Below are 18,074 nucleotides of genomic sequence, written 5' to 3'. Positions count from 1 at the left end.
CTTTTTATTCATTCATTTTCCTTCGGCTTAGTCCCTGGTTATCAGGGAAACACCCATACACACTCGCATTCACACCCACACTCATACACTAATTTAGTTTCTCCAATTCACCTATGGCACATGTCTTTGGACTGTGGGGGAAAACGGAGCACCTAGAGGAAACACACACAAACACGGGGAGAACATGCAAACTCCACACAGAAATGCCAACTGACTCAGCTGGGACTCAAACCAGCAACCTTCTTGCTGTGAGGCGGCAGTGCCATCGTGCTGCCATCGACTTTTTATTTTTTGCTCATTTATTTACTACTCTCCATCACTGAAAATGGGGCAACTCTAAACACTACCATTTTCAATGCTGAGACGTAACAAAAAATATACATATTATATCATTTAAATATTCTAATTGCCATTATTTACTCTGACTTTTATTTGTGGATATGCAGGACATTTTCAATAAAAAGTAGAAAGATGACAGAATTACCTACAAAGAGAGACAGCTATTACCTCTAATGACACTCTATGGTCGTTCAACAGCAGAAATGTATTGGTTTCACATAACAAGGCCACAGTTTATGTGCATAAATAAGTGTGCTTGTTGTCCATAACTACCTTCGCACAGTAGTATTGAGGCCAGACATGTTAAAGTGAGTGGGCCTTGGTGAAATATAGTGATACTCAATGGCTACTCTCAAACTAAAGAATCAACATTTTACAATTCACAAACAGGAATGAAAATTCTGAATGCTTAAACAGTATAACACACACTGAACTGAGCTAAACTGAACTCAAATACGAAAAAAACTTAACTTCACTGTTCCAATTTACTATGACCATTTATGTAAAGCTGCTTTGACACAATCTGCATTGTAAAAGCGCCATAAAAATAAAGGTGAATTGATTTGAATATAAACACATTTTTTACGGTTCATGGTTACATTCAGTATGGGGGTGTGCGAAAGATCTGCAACATCAACAGCCTTCAGCAGGATAGCGCTCCTTCTCATACTTCAAACCTCCACATCAAAGTTACTGAGCAAACAAGGTCAAGGTGCTCCAGGGTTTCCAGCCTAGTCATCAGACATGAACATTATTGAGCATTAATGAGCTGGGGTGAGATGGAGGAGGAGGCATTTAAGATGAACCTAAGAATCGTGATGAACTCTGGGAGTCCCGCAAGAACGCTTTCTTTGCCATTCCAGATGACTTTATTAATAAGTGATTTGAGTCATTGCAGAGATGTATGGATGCAGTCCTCCAAGCTCATGATGGAGTCAGACACAATATTCATTCTGTTTCCACTGCAGCATGACTTTATATTCTATACTGGACATTATTCTGTTAAGTGACAAGACTTTTGTCTAAGTAAAGTCAGACCTTACTGTACTAATGAAATAATTCAAAATCAAGGCATGATCATATTTTATTTTGGTAAATAAGTTTAATCTAGAGGCCTTTACCTTTTATATAAACCACTTCTGATACCGAATGATCAACTTAAAGGTTTCATTTTGTATTTCACATTTTCTGTTATTTTACAGACTTATTTCTTTATATATTATTCAGTGTCTCCCACAGGTTTGAAATATAGTCACGGTGGTAGCCGGATTGAAACACACCTTTTACCCACAGCACATAAATGGTTGACTACACGCGGCAAAAAAAACAATAATGTGATTTTTAACTATATTTCTATTTTTTATGACACTGTTAAACACTGTTGCTTTTCAATGGGTTAAATTATTAAAAAATCAAATAATTTATTTAATAGAAATAAACGTTTTTACTTTCTTTTATGCTATTTAGGAGCTATGTGCGCCCACTGACAGGTAAAGGCTGCTCTCTCTCTCTCTTTCTCTCTTTTCTCACATTTTAGGCGCTTTATTGGCATGACAAATAACTGTATATTTGAATTGCCAAAGCAGTGCAGCGTTGCTGCGTACAGACAAGACAGTGCAAAAAGGGCAGTAGTGCAAAGAAATATGAACATAAAATATAGTATAGAAATAAAGAAAAGAAAATTAGATTCATAAAAATAGATTATTTAGATAGAGAAATAGAAATAAAATAGAGATATAGAATATCTCTCTCTCTCTCTCTTCAAGTTGCCTTATTGGCATAACATTCAGTACTACCAAAGCACTTCAAGTATGTAGTATATTAAAATCATCAAATAATAATAATAAAAAATATATATACAGTAAGACATAAATGAAAAAACAAACAAAGAAACAAACAGATAATATATTTGATAAATATAACAATTCTAATAATAAAAAGTCTAGATTATTTAAATAAGATACATGAATTTACATGAACCATTTCTTATGGTGTGTAGGGTGTATACATATTTTGCAGCTAGTCTGTACGTCAATTCTCTCTCTCTCTCTCTCTCTCTCTCTCTCTCTCTCTCTCTCTCTCTCTCTCTCAATTAAATTCAATAATTGCTTTATTGGCATAACAATTGTTACAAATGTATTGCCAAAGCAGTTATAAAGTTTACATAAAAAGTAACATACATATTCAATTAAAAAAACAGTACACACAGTAAATAGTAGTAGTAAAAATGATATGATGATAGATGATATTTATATATAATAATTAAATAAAATATCAACAATACATCATATTATTCAATATGTCACATCAATATTCAATATATTACACACACTCTCTCTCTCTCTCTCTCTCTCTCTCTCTCTCTCTTAAGTTGCTTCATTGGCATGACACAGTATTGCCAAAGCAATTTAAAAATGTAAAGTATGTAATATATTAACATCATTAAATTATTAAAATATAGTGCAAATGAGAAATAAATAAAAGAAAAAAGGGAATAAAAATAGATATTATTGCTAAAAATTATAATAGTTACTAGAATAAAAAAGTATAGATTATATAAATAAGGCAAATAAGTTGATTAGACATTTCTAATGGTGGACAAATATTTAGCAGCCAGTTTTTTTTTTCTCTCTCTGAGTCATTTGTCAATGATAAATTATGTTTCTCTTGCTGCTGTGAGTACAGTCAGCTGTGAAAAGGGAATGCAAAAATGCATACAAATAGTAGCAATTTTAGAAAGCGAATCCCGGACATTTTAAGAGATTCAGAAACTGCGGTCAAATGCATTCTAGCACAAAAGATGCATCTCTGTGTGTCTGCAGAGCACGTGACTGTGGGAGTGTTGACAGTTTTCGAGCGCACACAGAACCAGCAGAAGGAAATGTGCAGAGCAAGAGAAGATGTTCCACTGGTTAATCGATCGCAAATGTTTGGCTTTTTTGGACGAACATAAAAATAAGTGTAAAATAGCAAAATAAGTAAAGCAAGTAAAGTTTATGTGCACTGTTATTAGTTCTTATACAATACAATATTTTAAACTACTAAAATATCAATAAAAGTCACTTGGTTAAACTGTAGAGTTGAACTTTTTAACATCAAAAGTCAACAGAGCAGAGATCAACATCCCATAATGCAATTCACAACCATAAATAAACAAAACATATGGTATTTTTTTACAATGTAGTGTCAATTGTACATTAAAATAAAGTGTGACCAATAGCATTTCTCACAATGCACCCAAATACAGAAATGTGTGTGTTGTCAGACTGATTCCTTTCATAGTTTAATAGGGATTTTTTTTATCTGCATGTGTTTTCTTCAGCTGCGGGGGGTTGAGGTCTCTCGGGCATGGCAATAATTGATTCTGGCTAAAAGGGAAAAGGTCAAACATGATCTGAAAATAAATGTCTAAACTGAAAATGAACAAAAACACTATCAGGACACAACAAGCAGCCGACCAAGCTATAGCAAATGCATTTAAACAGATTACACAAGATCACATTTTGATTTATAGCTTCACCAAACATTAACGTAAAGTGATATACTATAGAGATTAGTATAAGATTTACTCATTTAGATCAAACAAGCACAGCATAAGAGCGTAAATCTTGTGATCATCCTCAGGGGGGCAGAGTGAAATCTAATTAAGATAGATTTTAATTATGATACATTGTTAAGAAGTTCAAACTAAAGAAACTGCCTGAATTATGAGAGTAATAGTCATACTACTTGGGGCGGCATAGTGGCTACACAGCAAGAAGGTCACTGGTTTGAGTCCCAGCTGGCCCAGTTTTTGTGTGGAGTTTGCATGTTCTCCCCGTGTTGGTGTGGGTTTCCTCAGGGTGCTCTAGTTTGCCCCACAGTCCAAACACATGCACTTCAGGTGAACTGAATAAGCTAAAATTGGCCATCGTGTATAAGTGTGTTTGTGTATGGATGTTTCCCTGTTCTGGGTTGCGGTAGGAAGGGCACCCGCTGTGTAAAACATATGCTGGAATAGTTTGGTTCATTCCGCTGTGGTGACCACTGAAATAGAGACTAAGTCGAAAGGAAAATGAACGAATGACTTGTTAAGACACACTCAACACCCTCTGAATGTCTTGCATGTGTGTGTTTGTTACCTTGGCCTGCTCGACAGGTGTGTCAAGTGTCTCTCTGTACACCACAGTGAAGGAGATGCTCTTTGGCTCGGAGGAGAAAACCCAGCTGATGATGGGTCCGCGGTCGCCCACTGTGATGGGAATGGTGCTGTAACAACTGGACTTGACAAACAGCTCACGGGAGCCATCGCCGAAATGAGGAATCTCATCTATATCCAGAGGCACAGAGGCACTGCAGAAACACACGCACAGATTCAGAGGAAACAATAATAGTGGAGCGTAATCAGTGTGTGTGTGTGTGTGAATAATAACTTTCATTTTTCAGATTTTGATTGTAATGCAATAATGTTCGCCTTTTGTAAAGCTGCTTTCTAACAAAATTGATTGTGAAAAGCGCTATACAAATAAACTTGGATTAAATTGAATTGTTTTGTGTCTGCACTTACTAACCTGAGCTCTCCTGACTTGAGGAGGGTGATTTCTGCATCCTGTACTGAAATCATGTCTTCCTGTTCTTCAGACGTCACGTCACTTGATACGCTACTGTAAAAGACAATAGGCACATTGTTATGTCCTTTTAGATGTTAATAATAAACTAAGAGTATTTTGACATAACATATAATAGTTTAGGGCAGCACTGTGGAGCAGTGGGTAGTACAATCGCCTTACACCAAGAAGGTCACTAGTTCGAGTCTCAGCTGGATAATTTGGCATTTCTGTGTGGAGTTTGCATGTTCTCCTCTAGTTGGCATGGGTTTCCCCCACAAGTCCAAAGACATGTGGTACTGGTGTTCTGGGTAGGCTAAATTGTGCGTAGTGTATGAGTGTGAATGAGTGTGTGTGGGTGATTTCCAGTGATGGGTTGCAGCTGGAATGGCATCCGTTGCATTAAACATATGCGTTGTGTAAACCACAGGCACATGTCGGTACAACTATAAAAGAAGATGCTTCAATCCCGGTTTGTGCGTTAAATCAGGTTTATTTTAATACAATGGATACTCGTACAGCAGTGGAAATTAAGTTTAGTTAAATGTGCACATTGTGTTTGTGCGTGAACTTCGTAATGACATTGTGTGTGACTCATCATTGCAGAAAGGCTTGAATTAACTCCACAACAAATACATCAAATAATCATTGGGAAAGTTCTTACTGTAGTTTTTCTCACAAATGTTATGCGAGATCTGCTTCCTTCATGTCTGTCACTGTGCTGTTTATCTGATGCAGCGGGACATGGAGACACACGTGAGAGCCTTATGGAGTGATCTCTGTTGCTCTGACAGGCATGTGGGAACGGTGTGTGGGGAGAACTAGCTCATTTGCATTAAAAGCACAGGCAACAAAACAGCTACAATGTGCTCAGAGCAGAAAATTCCAATATTCTGAAAGGTTTAATAAATAATCTAATGGGTGCTTTGAGCTGAAACTTTACAGACACATTCTGGAGACACAAAAGCATTGTTTTAAATCTTGAAAAAGGGTGCCCTAACATTAACTAATGTTAACAAAGTTAAATAAATACTGTAATAAATGTATTACTAATCGTTTGTCTGGTCAGTAAATACATTACCTTATGGACCATTATTTTGAAGTGAACCATATTATTTTTTATTTGAATGTTATTTTTGGTTATTGTTATTTTGTTTTTAACATTTCTATTATTATTAGTTATTACTTTAAAGTAAAATTAACAAATCAAATCAAAATAAGAAATATATACATGCATTCACACATACAGTCAGCAAGTTGAGCACCCACCAGACACACTAGAAGGCACTCTACACATCACATCTGCCACTGAACCAGACTACATATCCCAACATGGTTCCAGTTCACCATTGATTACAAACACACAGCTGAAGCTCATGAGGACTGATTACCATGACTATAAATACACCTCACTCACATACACACTTTGCTGAGTTTTGTTAAACTTTTGGGTGCATCACGAAGTGTTATCCTTGCCTTGCCTTGTCGTGTTTTGCCCTTTGCCTTGTTTTTTGTTGAACTAACACAGTTTCATGGACTGACACAATTCTTCTGTTAAGCTGCTTTGACAATCTACATTGTAAAAGCGTTTTAGAAATAAAGATGAACTGAATTGAATTTGTTCATGTTGTTTTGCCGCCTGTCCTTACCATTTGTCTGTTTTTTAGACGCTTTTGGATTACCTTAAAGCTCCTGTTTGCTCCTGTTACGACCTTTGCCTGCCAGACGATTTACTTTAATAAAGCTGCATTTGGATCCTCACCTCTTTTATTAACCTGACTCATTACACAGACACAAACACCATATAAATATAAATAAATACATATATAAATATGCACAGCGTGTGTGTGTGTGTGTGTGTGTGTGTGTGTGTGTGTGTTAAAATTCAAGTTTTTCCATGTAACAAAAACACAATTTTTTTTTGCCTAGGTTAACAATAATAAAGCTAGTCTGAAGCAAAAAAAAAAAAACTGTGAAAGTTAGTGTACTTTTCATCGTTTTTGTCTGAACTGTCAATTTAACCGCCATTGATTTTCACAATAATATTTCATTGTCCTACCAAAACCTACTGTGACTGTCAGAACTCAAAGCTTTTCAATTAAAACAACTAAGCTGAACAAAATGACTCACACTGAACTTGAAAGCTCTATTATTTATAACAGCATAGGCAAATACTGTACATCTGAACACATGCATTTCAACATTTTCAGTGCTGCTAAAACGTTTAGACTAAGATGTTTTAATGTCTTTAAGCTGTGTATATTTGATCATGTTTTGAAACACAAATATTTAAAAAAGCTTTACAGTAAAAACAAGAATATTGTAAAATATTATAACCATTTAAAATTTTTCTATTTGACTGAAATGCAAAATGTAATTTATTTTTATAATGAGAAAGTGGACGTTTTAGCATCATTACATCAGTCTTAAGTGCTTAGAAAGCATTTTGTTATTCAGTAACATTTATTATCATTATTGTAAACAGTGAAACTTTATTAGATGTTTTTTTGGGGTGGATAAAATGTGGATGAAATATTTTGTATCATTATACATTTTTTTCTGACACAAACCTCTGAAAAACAGTGTACCTGCATGTGTGTTACTTCTGGCTGTGTGCATTTGTGTTTTTGTGTGTGTTTCTAACAGTTTTCATAGCACATTTCACATTTGATTATTATATAAATCTCTCACAGAGTAACACAGATTTGCAGAGGGACTCTTTTCAAGGGATAGAGGAGTCAAAATCTTGAGTTGATCTGACAGCAAAGAATCATTATTCATTTGACATGTGAAAATGATGTATGAATAGAGCACAAAAGTAAAAAAAAGAATGATTATCATTAGGGCTGCACGATACTAGGAAGGAAAATATGTGATGGTTTTGTTAAATATTGCAATAATGTTATTTATTACGACAACATTTGCCAAAAATTGCTATTTTATTAACTTTGTTTTCATTTATTTCATTGGCTTATCATTGTAAGCAAAATAATCTTGTTTTTCGATTTGTGATAAGATTATTTTGCTCACCCTATTGGCAGATTTTTTTAGCGTGATTTAAGGAAAAACTCACTTCATTTTGGCATATTTCTTAAAACAAGACAATATGTTTTGCTTGTCTAGAAAAGTCTTCTTGATTTAAAGGGTCACGAAACACCAAAACACCTTTTTTGAGTTGTTGACAGTCGTATATGGGTTCCCACACGGCTAAAAACACTATTAGGACACCTATATTTCACTAAAAAGTGTAAATTGGTTGTTTTTCGTTATTTCAAGCAAATTCGTTCTTCCGGTTTGAAACGAATTTTTGAAGCTGCGTCACGGTCATGACATAATAGCGTGTATTCCAGCGTGCAGACTGGACGTCTGTGCCAGAGTGTGTCTTATTACGTCTTACAGTGTGATGCATTAATGCATGAGTAAGGCTTGGTTCAAACCAATCAGCGCGCTCTATTGTGCATCTTCATTAATATTACTCGACATGTAAGTTATTGTTGTCGAGCATCGCGTACACTGTAAATCCACACGTGACTCCAGCTGAGCTCTCACAGAGAGAAAATGAAAACGAAACTTAACTGCAGCAAACAATAAAATCAACACTTCATGCTTGTTTTGCCAACACAACGTGGTGTGTCTGTCGTCTAAATACTGTGACAGTAATGAATATTAATGAAGTTGCACAATAGAGCGCGCTGATTGGTTTTAACCAAGTCTTACTCATGCATTAATGCATCACACTGTAAGACGTAATAAGACACACTCTGGCACAGACGTCCAGTCTGCACGCTGGAATACACGCTATTATGTCATGATCGTGACGCAGCTTCAAAAATTTGTTTCAAACCGGAAGTACTAATTTGCTTGAAATAACGCAAAATCAACCAATTTACACTTTTTAGTGAAATATAGGTGTCCTAATAGTGCTTTTAGCAGTGTGGGACACATATACGACTGTCAACAGCTCAAAAAATGAGTTTTGGTGTTTCGTGACCCTTTAAGAATTTTTAGATATTTGGACTATAAACAAGACAAAAAAATCTAAGTAAGAAAAGCATTTTTTGCAGTGTAGTGGTCTAACACCAGTAAGTTACTGTGGATTCTACAGGAAATTGTTAACAGTGTATTTAAGATGCATGCTTATTATAACGTGCTTAGCACAAAAGACAGACAACTAACATCCCATAGGAATGATGGTAAAAAAAAATCTATCTAAAATGAAATGTTTTTTCCATCTAAATTCCCTTGCATTCCTAGTGGAGTGCGTCTAATTACGGCTAACCTCCCTCACCTAGCGGAGATTTGATCTTTTGAGGATCCTGCAAAATTATACGGCAGGCAGGTGCTCATCTCAGAGTGAAAAATGTTGGGAAATGCACGCAAGATGGCATGAAATGCATAAATTGACAGTCATCTTCCCCCCACAATCAGCCTCTCCGCAGGACTTCCTGTCTGTCTGTAACACTTATTTGTGGAGGATTCACATCCCAATTTGTCTAAACAGAGACCCAGAGATGAAGCCTGAAGGATCTCTATATCACTGCGACAAATTGGACCATTCAGAGTGTGATTGTGGGAACGTGTGGACATTTTTGCACGTTCTTTGTCTCGAGTAACTTGGCTTGTGCGTAATTTATATAAGCATGAACAATACAAGTTTATTTGTATAACGCTTTTCACAATGATTGTTTCATAGCAGCTTTACAAAAGGTGTACATTATTGCTTCACAAACAAGTTCTGAATTGTTATGGATACTACTTACCATAGCTTTATTAGTTACTAGTAACTTTAACTAATTACCTAGTTACTAGTAACTTTAACTAATTACCTAGTAACTAATAGCTTTTAACAGTTAAAGTTATTATACACAAACATAGTTAACCAATAGGTAATAATTGTGGTTCTGAGTGCACTTAAAGGATCATCATGATACCTTAAAAGGCCATGAAACCCCCTTGTTTCAGCAGGGTTTTTTCACACCTCTACTTTGGAAAAAGTCAGGAAAGTGGGCGTGTCCAGCTCTATTAAGGGAGGAGTGTTGGAGGAGGAGAAAAAGGAAAGGTCCGTAAAAATTTGCATAAAAATGGGAGTGTCGGTTTGGGCACACGCTGATTTTCAGAGGCAAAACAAACACAGATGCAAAGGAGAAAGCGAGTGACTGTGTTTAGAGACATCAGTAATCAAATTATTTGCGAAATTATTAAATGGTGGACTTAAACTGCAGTTTGGGTCTTTCATTCAGGAATTTCATTCACGCCCCTCGTGACAAACGAGATACTTGATTCGAGGAATTGCTGGAAGCGTGTATTTTTCATGCAATGTTTGTTACCGCACGGCGAATGAGAGAAATAAACCCTCCGCATTTCTCTGTAACTTAGATGCACTCGGTAGGTAGCGTCAGATGGCAGTGTGTGTTATTCCGGTCATAAAATGCGGCGAAAATCCTACACAATGGTTAGTTTGATTGTGGTGCTTACATGTTTACACTCAGAGAGCAGCATTTACAGCAGGTTTTTCAGCCCATAATATAGTAGTGATATTAACATACAGTAAACTTTATTAACTTAGAAATCATTTGACTAAGGTCCATCTTTAAACACTGAAAGAGTACTGCTGACAATACGAACTAACTTTGCCTCTGAATAAACAAACAAAGACCACTGATCGCACACTTTACAAGGCAGGACAATCAACACCAACTAGAACCGCATCTTTATTAAAAGGAGACGACCGGCAAATCCGGATTTCACCAGTTTCAGATGAGAAAAGCTCTCGGGTAAACAATGTTTCTTAGACACGTATTTCTGTCGCGCATCGCGTGCACGGACCCACACGAGAGTCCAGCTGCGCTCTCATAGAGCGAAAATGAAAACAAAACCTTCACTGCAGCAAATTACAAAAACAACACTGACGACCCGTATCTCCAAACAATTCTTCTTCTTCTCTCGCTTGGCAAAACAACGTGGCGTCTCTCTGCCGTCTGAACACTGTAACGGGTAACAACAGTCTTCGAAGCTAGCATGCATATTAATGAGGTTGCACTGCATACACAATAGAGCATGCTGATTGGTTTGAACCAAGTCTTACTCATAAATAAATGCAGCACACTCAGAGATGTAATAAGGTACTCCCAGGTACAGACGTCTAGTCGACACGCTGGAATACATGATCTTATGGCCGTGATACAGCTTCAAAAATTCCTTTCAAACCGGAAGTACAAATTTGCTCGAAATATCGCAAAAACAGCCAATTTTCACATTTTAGTGTAATGTGTCCTAATAGTGTTTTTTCTAGAAAAAAACACTGTCAACAAAAAATAGACTGTCAACAACTCAAAAAATGTGTTTTGGTGTTTCGTGACCCTTTAAAACACTTTTATGTTAATTGCTAAACACTGTAAAGAAAATACAGACTCAAAAGTGATGTTTGCTGTTTGTTCAGACGTCTTATTTAAAATGAACCGAAACAACACAATTCTTGAGGGTTTTTTTGGGGACAACTTCATTGTTTTGTGTTCAATCCACTTAAATATGTAAACACTAATAGGTTAACTTAAGTCCTTCATGTTGCCTCAACACAAATAGATCGTGTAAAAGCCAGCATTTTTTGCAGTGTATGTTCTCTAAAAGTTGTCTGTGTAGCTATATGGGTGTTTTCAAAATAATTGCACTTGTGATATGCATCATTGAATCTCTACTCCCAACAACATTTGATTTTTACATTTACCTCTACAAATCAACAATTTGAATAAAAAAAAAAATAGTTTGAATGTGTATTTAGGGAGATTTTGTCTTGAAAATACTTACTTACCCCTTTTTCATGATTCAAGACAACTCTTTTGTGTCTCCAGAATGTGTCTGTAAAGTTTCAGCTCAAAACACCTATCAGATTATTTATTATACTTTTTTGAACGTTGGGATTTTCTGCTCTGAACAATATGTAGCTGTTTTATTGCCTGTGTCTTTAATGCTAGTTCTCCCCGCACACTGTTCCCACATGCCTGTCAGAGTATGCCTTAATCTCCGCCTCGGCTGAGTCAGATAAACAGCACAGTGACAGACATGAAGGAAGCAGATCTCACATAACGTTTGTGAGAAATACTACAGTAAGAACTTTCCCAATGATTATTTGATGTATTTGTTGTAGAGTTAATTGAAGCCCTTCTGCGAGGATGAGTCACACAGAATGCTGTTACAAAGTTCACGCACACACAGAAACAGCGGACACACACACACACACAGCACACGCATTTAACTTTGCACTGTTTTTGCACGCAAATGTGACAGGATACATGTTAATATCCACTGCTTTATGGATATCCGTTATGTTAATGTACAAAATAAACCTGATTAAACATCCAAAAACCGGGATTGAAGCGTCTTCTTTTATAATTGTATAGACACGCAGCTGTGGTGAAGAATTGCAGCGATTTCACCGTCTTTATTATAAACATGCACTGTTTTAAATAAGTTTTAAACTTATTCTTGAGGTGCAGATGATCACAGCGAGCTTAACAGAACTGTTAATCCCGGTTGCTTTGAACACATCCTGTCTTGTTGATATAATTATACGCGTTACTACAGAGACCTGTTAATACATGTTAATACACAATCAATTCGGTGGGTGGGTAAACCGCACTCTATGTCAAGTTGTGGTGGGCCACAAAATGGGAGGGATTTGGATCCTATTTTAACGTCAGGAAATTCTAAAAATAAATGGTCCCACTTAATATTAAGTGGCCTTAACTAATATGCACTTACACAGGAGATAATAGTTTTTTACAATGTACTAATTGTGTAAATACATGTATTTATTGTCTACGTATGCTTGATTAAATACCTGTATGTAATTACATCTCTAATTAACTTCTGTAATTACATTTGTAAATACAATGCTGACCATTCCCTAAACCTTAACTCACCCTTAAACCTACCCACACCACCAAAGCCGTCCATAACCCAACCCTTATCCCAACTCAAGAGCACCACAAGTGTTCTCAAATACATTATGAACACAGTAAGTACATTGCATTTATTTTTTGATGCAAGTACATAGTAGTTAAGGACACTTAATAAAAAGGGACCAAATAAATTACTTATTGTGTTTCTATTACTCCAATATAGGTAGGTAGGTTACTTTATTTATACCCGAAGGTAGATTTGGTTTGCAGTCAAGAGTCCTCATCTCACAACAGTGCCACACAAAGCAACTCACACAGTAACAACAACAAATGCACATTAAGACATAAAATGTAAACATAAAGAAATAATCACTTTAAGTGTCCACCCCCCCTCTCCCAAATAAATATTTAAAATGATCTAAAATATACAGGTCACCGAAACATTTCTGCTTTAGTCTATGCCTTATTTAAATGTCTATTGGCTGCTGGCATGAAACTACTTTTGTATCGTTTCGTTTTACAGCTTAATACTAGAAACCTACGACCGGAGGAAAGGAGCTGAAACTCGAGTGTAGGGGATGAGCAGTGTCATTTAAAATTGAATTTGTAATTCTCTTTAGCTGCCTAGTGTACACAGCTTCTAGATTGGCTAGTGACACCCCGGTCAGCTTACTGGACCACTTAACTATTTGATTTAGTGAGTTTTTATTCTTGACAGAAAGATTCCCAAACCATGACACCAAAGCAAAGGATAAAACGGATAAACGGATAAAATATGACTGTGGAGACACTATAGCTACACACAGCTCTGTCCAAACAGCTTACAAAAGAGGATTTTCATCATAGGTGCCCTTTAAAGTTTCTCACTGTACCTATTTTTGTGTGTTTATGCCTTCTAAATCATATATTCAGCTTTAATTATTATGATAGAATTATTATGATAAAATTAAATTATATCATAATATAATTTTGACAAATTTAGTCAAATCTTCTCTCATTTATTTAAACTAAATATATAGGATACGCCAACAGTGGTGAAACTGTGTCAATTTTAGTGATTTTCTCATTATTTAAAAACAATAAGTAGATGAAAATACATAAATTTCTCTGTTTTAGACATGCTATGTATTCCAGTATCAGGTTTGAGGCTAGCATTTTGAGCTAAAGAACAAAATGGTGAAAAATGTGATATCGTCAACTCTGTTAGTGGTTAAAAAAGGTTAACAATAAGTTAAACAACATTTAGTAACAGTATCTAACATTTAATCATTATTTTACATTAAGTTTACTGTAGATTATACATTTATATATCATTCCAGTAGAAGAAAAATTAATGAAAAACGCTTGAAATATACCAGTAATTCTGGAAAGAGTCATATGTATATAAAAAAAACACTGAATTCATTTTGTATTGTAAGCAAACATAACTATTCCTGAAAATATATATTTTGTAAGTATTAAAAATGTCAATAAAAGCCTGATGGATTCGGATTTTTGCCTTCCAATCCGTCCCAGCATGGATTAACATATATCCTTTTTCTCATTACTTTCTTAATATGATTATTTGAATAACGGATAAAGTGAACGCAGTGCTTAATATAAGAATGTTCAGTGCGTTTGCCTGCCTCTTCGTAACTCTATTCTCAGGAGCCACCAAACTAGGTCAGAGGTCATGGAACAACTATACAACTGTTTTCCTATTTGTATTGCTATGTTTTGATATTATTATTATGTGTTAATACTGTTTAAAGTGATTTTACTTTTTTTATTCAAGATAGACTTTGCGTAGTAAGGATATAACTGAATGAATGTAGATTATATTGGTTTTTAACCAGTTTTCATAAAGACGGCTAAGAGCACAGTCAGCCTTGGGTAAGAAACAGATTAAGATACTTTAAGTGTGTGTGTGTTCTATTTGATTGTGGATCCTTTTCACAGGTCTGGGGTAAGCTCAAAACAGTCTAGTGTATGTCTGTTTATATGCTTGCGATATTGTTCAGAATTGTACGCACACACCCACTTGGAAACTTTCCTAGTCTATTGGTGTTTTAACCAATCAGGTTAGAACACCCATATGTAAGATGCAGTTTAAGAGCTACCTAGGAACTCACAGCGAGTGTTGAAGCTAGCGATGAAACTGCAAACTATCTTCAGTAAACTTTATTTATTTGAATATCTGACTCCAGCTCTTCTTCATCTGACAGACCGGTCATCCTTTGGGTTAAAATTGTAAATTATACCTACAAGCCACTCTAGGCTACAGAGAAAAAGGTTTTACAGTGCATATAGACTGCCCAATGCTGAAAACACTACAAGCACAATTTATTTCATTAGAACAGAACTATTTCAATGTTTTTTTTCTTTCATTTTGAAAAGAAGAGGTGAAGCAATGACACGAAACATAAGGTATATAAATGCAGTATACTTTTACATACAATAAAAGTGTGCTTTTACAAAGACTGTATACAGTATGCTGCATAAATCTATTTTATTTATATGGCAGAACAATTTGTCTGAAACAACCAAATAAGTGCATCAGAAGCAATTTAGGATAAAAGCTGGCAATATTGGCAGTGTACAATGCCATAGTATAGTTTAAATTACTTTTCAAAAGTCTGGAGTCTGCAGGTTTTTGAAAGAAGACCTTAATCCTTGCAGAGGCTCAATTTATTGGTTCAAAAATAAAGAAAAATCCATAATATTAAGAAAAATTTGCACAATCCAAAACAACTTATTCTAATTTAATATATTTTTCAAATATTACTCAACATTATTAAAAAAAGAACTGCATTATCATTTTATTATTGAAAGAATTTAATTTTTTGATTTGCTGCTCAAGAAACAATTCTTATTATTATCGTCAGTGTTGAAAACTGATGTGCTGTATATGTTTTATGAACCATGTTAAAAAATAAAGTGATGCTCAAAAAAAAAACTGAGAAAACACATATAAAGTCAGTAAAGTTTAAATTTAGTTTAAATTTAGTTTTATTTTTAAAGTGTCATGGCTTTCAAGAGTGAAAATTATCAGGGGTCCCCAAACTTTTGCATAAAACTGTATGACATTATTTTGTGTGTTTACACACTTACTTATCTCCGGTTTGTCCTCCTTCCTCCTCATGTGATCCATTGGTGGTGCGCGAGTCGCTGTCATAGATCTGGTTCACTTCCTCGTCTGTAATAATGTCAAACGCTCCATCATCAGCCCTCTCACCAGGATCTGTAACTGCATGTCAGGACACGTCAGGATGACATCAGGAGATGAAAAAAGAGAGTACAATGCAATATTTAGAATATATAGAGAACATTTAACTGATCTCTGTTGTTATGTAACTAAAATGATTGGAAATCAATGTTAATAAATGCAAGAAAGCTAAAAATTAAATTAAATTAAATTAAATTTTAAAAAATCTTCATAAAAATTCTAAATGCTCTGGCATTTAATTGAAATGAAACGTAGAACTAAAATGACTAAAATAACAATGCTAATAAAAATAATGCTAATAATAATAATAATAATGGTAAAAAATAAATAAAGTGGGTGCTCAAAAAAACTGAGAAAACAAATAAAAAGTCAGCATCAAAAATGTGTTTAATTATTTTAAAAATGCTATTAATACTATAAATAATTAAGTTTTGATGCTTTTTTGAGGTTGGAATTGAAACTTTAAATTTTTTTAAAAATAAATAAAACACACTTAAGTACACTTTTTAAGGTACTTACTAAAATCACAATTAAAATAAAAAACTAAAAGCTAATCTAAAACATAAATAAATACTATAACAACTAAATGATACTAAATAAATATGTAATTTCATGAATATACTGCATAATCCATAAGTGGATTTTAAATTACAGATAAAGTGCCATCACATACTTATAACAATGTTGATCAATATAGAACAGGGGTGCCCAAACATTTGCGTATGAAAGGCCAAAAACCAAACATCATTGAGAGCCATGGGCCAAAGGTGAATATGCCAAACTATGTTTACACTAAAGTTGCCATGGGTAATTTCCTAATTCATTTCATATTATTAAAAAATAAACAGAAAACATTTGAACTGTATTAACTAATGCAGTATAACTTTTTTTATTATAACTTATTGAAATAATAACAATAACATTTACAACACAATGGAGGTCATTGCTGAATACACTGTTCAAGCAGAATCTGCCTTTGACTTGATTCCCTCAATAAAGTCTCAGCATTTTCGTCTATCCGTCATATCTACATGCTAGATCTGATTAATTTACATAATTCAAATTGAAATATTTAAATTTAGATAGGTTTTTTTTTGTAGCTTAACAATAAAACAAACATTTAAAAAGTTACATTATATTTGCAATGATAATCTCTAAACCAGTGGTTCTCAAACTGTGGTACGTGTACCATTAGTGGTATGCGGGCTTCCTTCTAGTGGTACATGGAGGAATCAAATATGTCATTTGTACATGCTACATATATTTCAAAATTTATCAAAAATGATTTATATATGAATATGAGATATATATCAATATTCATTATATGACATATAGCCTAGGTGTTGATGAATTGGCTACTATATGTTAATACTTTACATTTAAGTACAGCACGTTTCTTTTTACCCTTTACACATTTCAATTTAAATGTTGACGGGTTTTTTTATTTAATTCACTTCAATTGACCTTTATTTGAATAGCGCTTTTACAATGTAGATTGTGTCAAAGCAGCTGTACATAAAAATATCATAGTAAATTAACAGTTTCAGTTCAGTTTTTAGTGTTTAAGATCAGTTCAGTTTAGCTCAGTTCAGTGTTTTTTTTTTTTTTTTTTTACCAAATAAGCACAGTACAGTGTTAAAATTAAGACTATTTATGTTTAATGTGGATGACAATAATAAATATTCTTAATAATAGGAATTAATCTGCCACGTTTTTGAACTGTACAGAACTGCAACTGGGCTTACCAAGCTACTGTATTTCAATACTGCTCATTGTGGTGGTACTTACAGAAATTTTTTTTCTGAGGTGGTACTTGATGAAAAAAGTTTGAGGACCACTGCTCTAAACCATTCTCAGATGGATTGGTGGGCCAAATCAAAAGTTACCATGTGCCAACTTTGGCCCGCAGGCCCTAGATTGGGCATCTCCGATATAGAATTAATAAATGGAATATAACCAATAACAGTAAATAGTTTTTAAAAAAATACAGTAAGTTCTGAAGCAAATTTAAATTGCATGCCAGGTATTACACCATGATTTAAACAA

General features: G+C 34.6%; 1 protein-coding gene across 4 annotated transcripts in view; it reads right to left on the bottom strand.

Annotated features, from left to right (window-relative positions):
* The window catches only part of fyco1a (FYVE and coiled-coil domain autophagy adaptor 1a), an 89,366-nt gene that overhangs the window by 11,891 nt on the left and 59,401 nt on the right, over positions 1 to 18,074 (bottom strand). For all 4 annotated transcript variants that reach the window (XM_073939341.1, XM_068216950.2, XM_009297090.5 and 1 more), the window contains exons 14-16: positions 15,914 to 16,049; positions 4,890 to 4,982; positions 4,461 to 4,671 (exon numbers count right to left, since the gene is read on the bottom strand). In XM_073939341.1, the coding sequence (XP_073795442.1) occupies positions 4,461 to 4,671; positions 4,890 to 4,982; positions 15,914 to 16,049 (440 nt within the window). The remainder of the gene's footprint in view (positions 1 to 4,460; positions 4,672 to 4,889; positions 4,983 to 15,913; positions 16,050 to 18,074) is intronic.

The sequence above is a fragment of the Danio rerio genome, chromosome 23 (genome assembly GCF_049306965.1).
Source record: "Danio rerio strain Tuebingen ecotype United States chromosome 23, GRCz12tu, whole genome shotgun sequence".
Lineage (NCBI taxonomy): Eukaryota > Metazoa > Chordata > Actinopteri > Cypriniformes > Danionidae > Danio > Danio rerio.
Note: the sequence above shows the minus strand (reverse complement) of the source record. Positions and strands in the feature narration are given on the sequence as shown.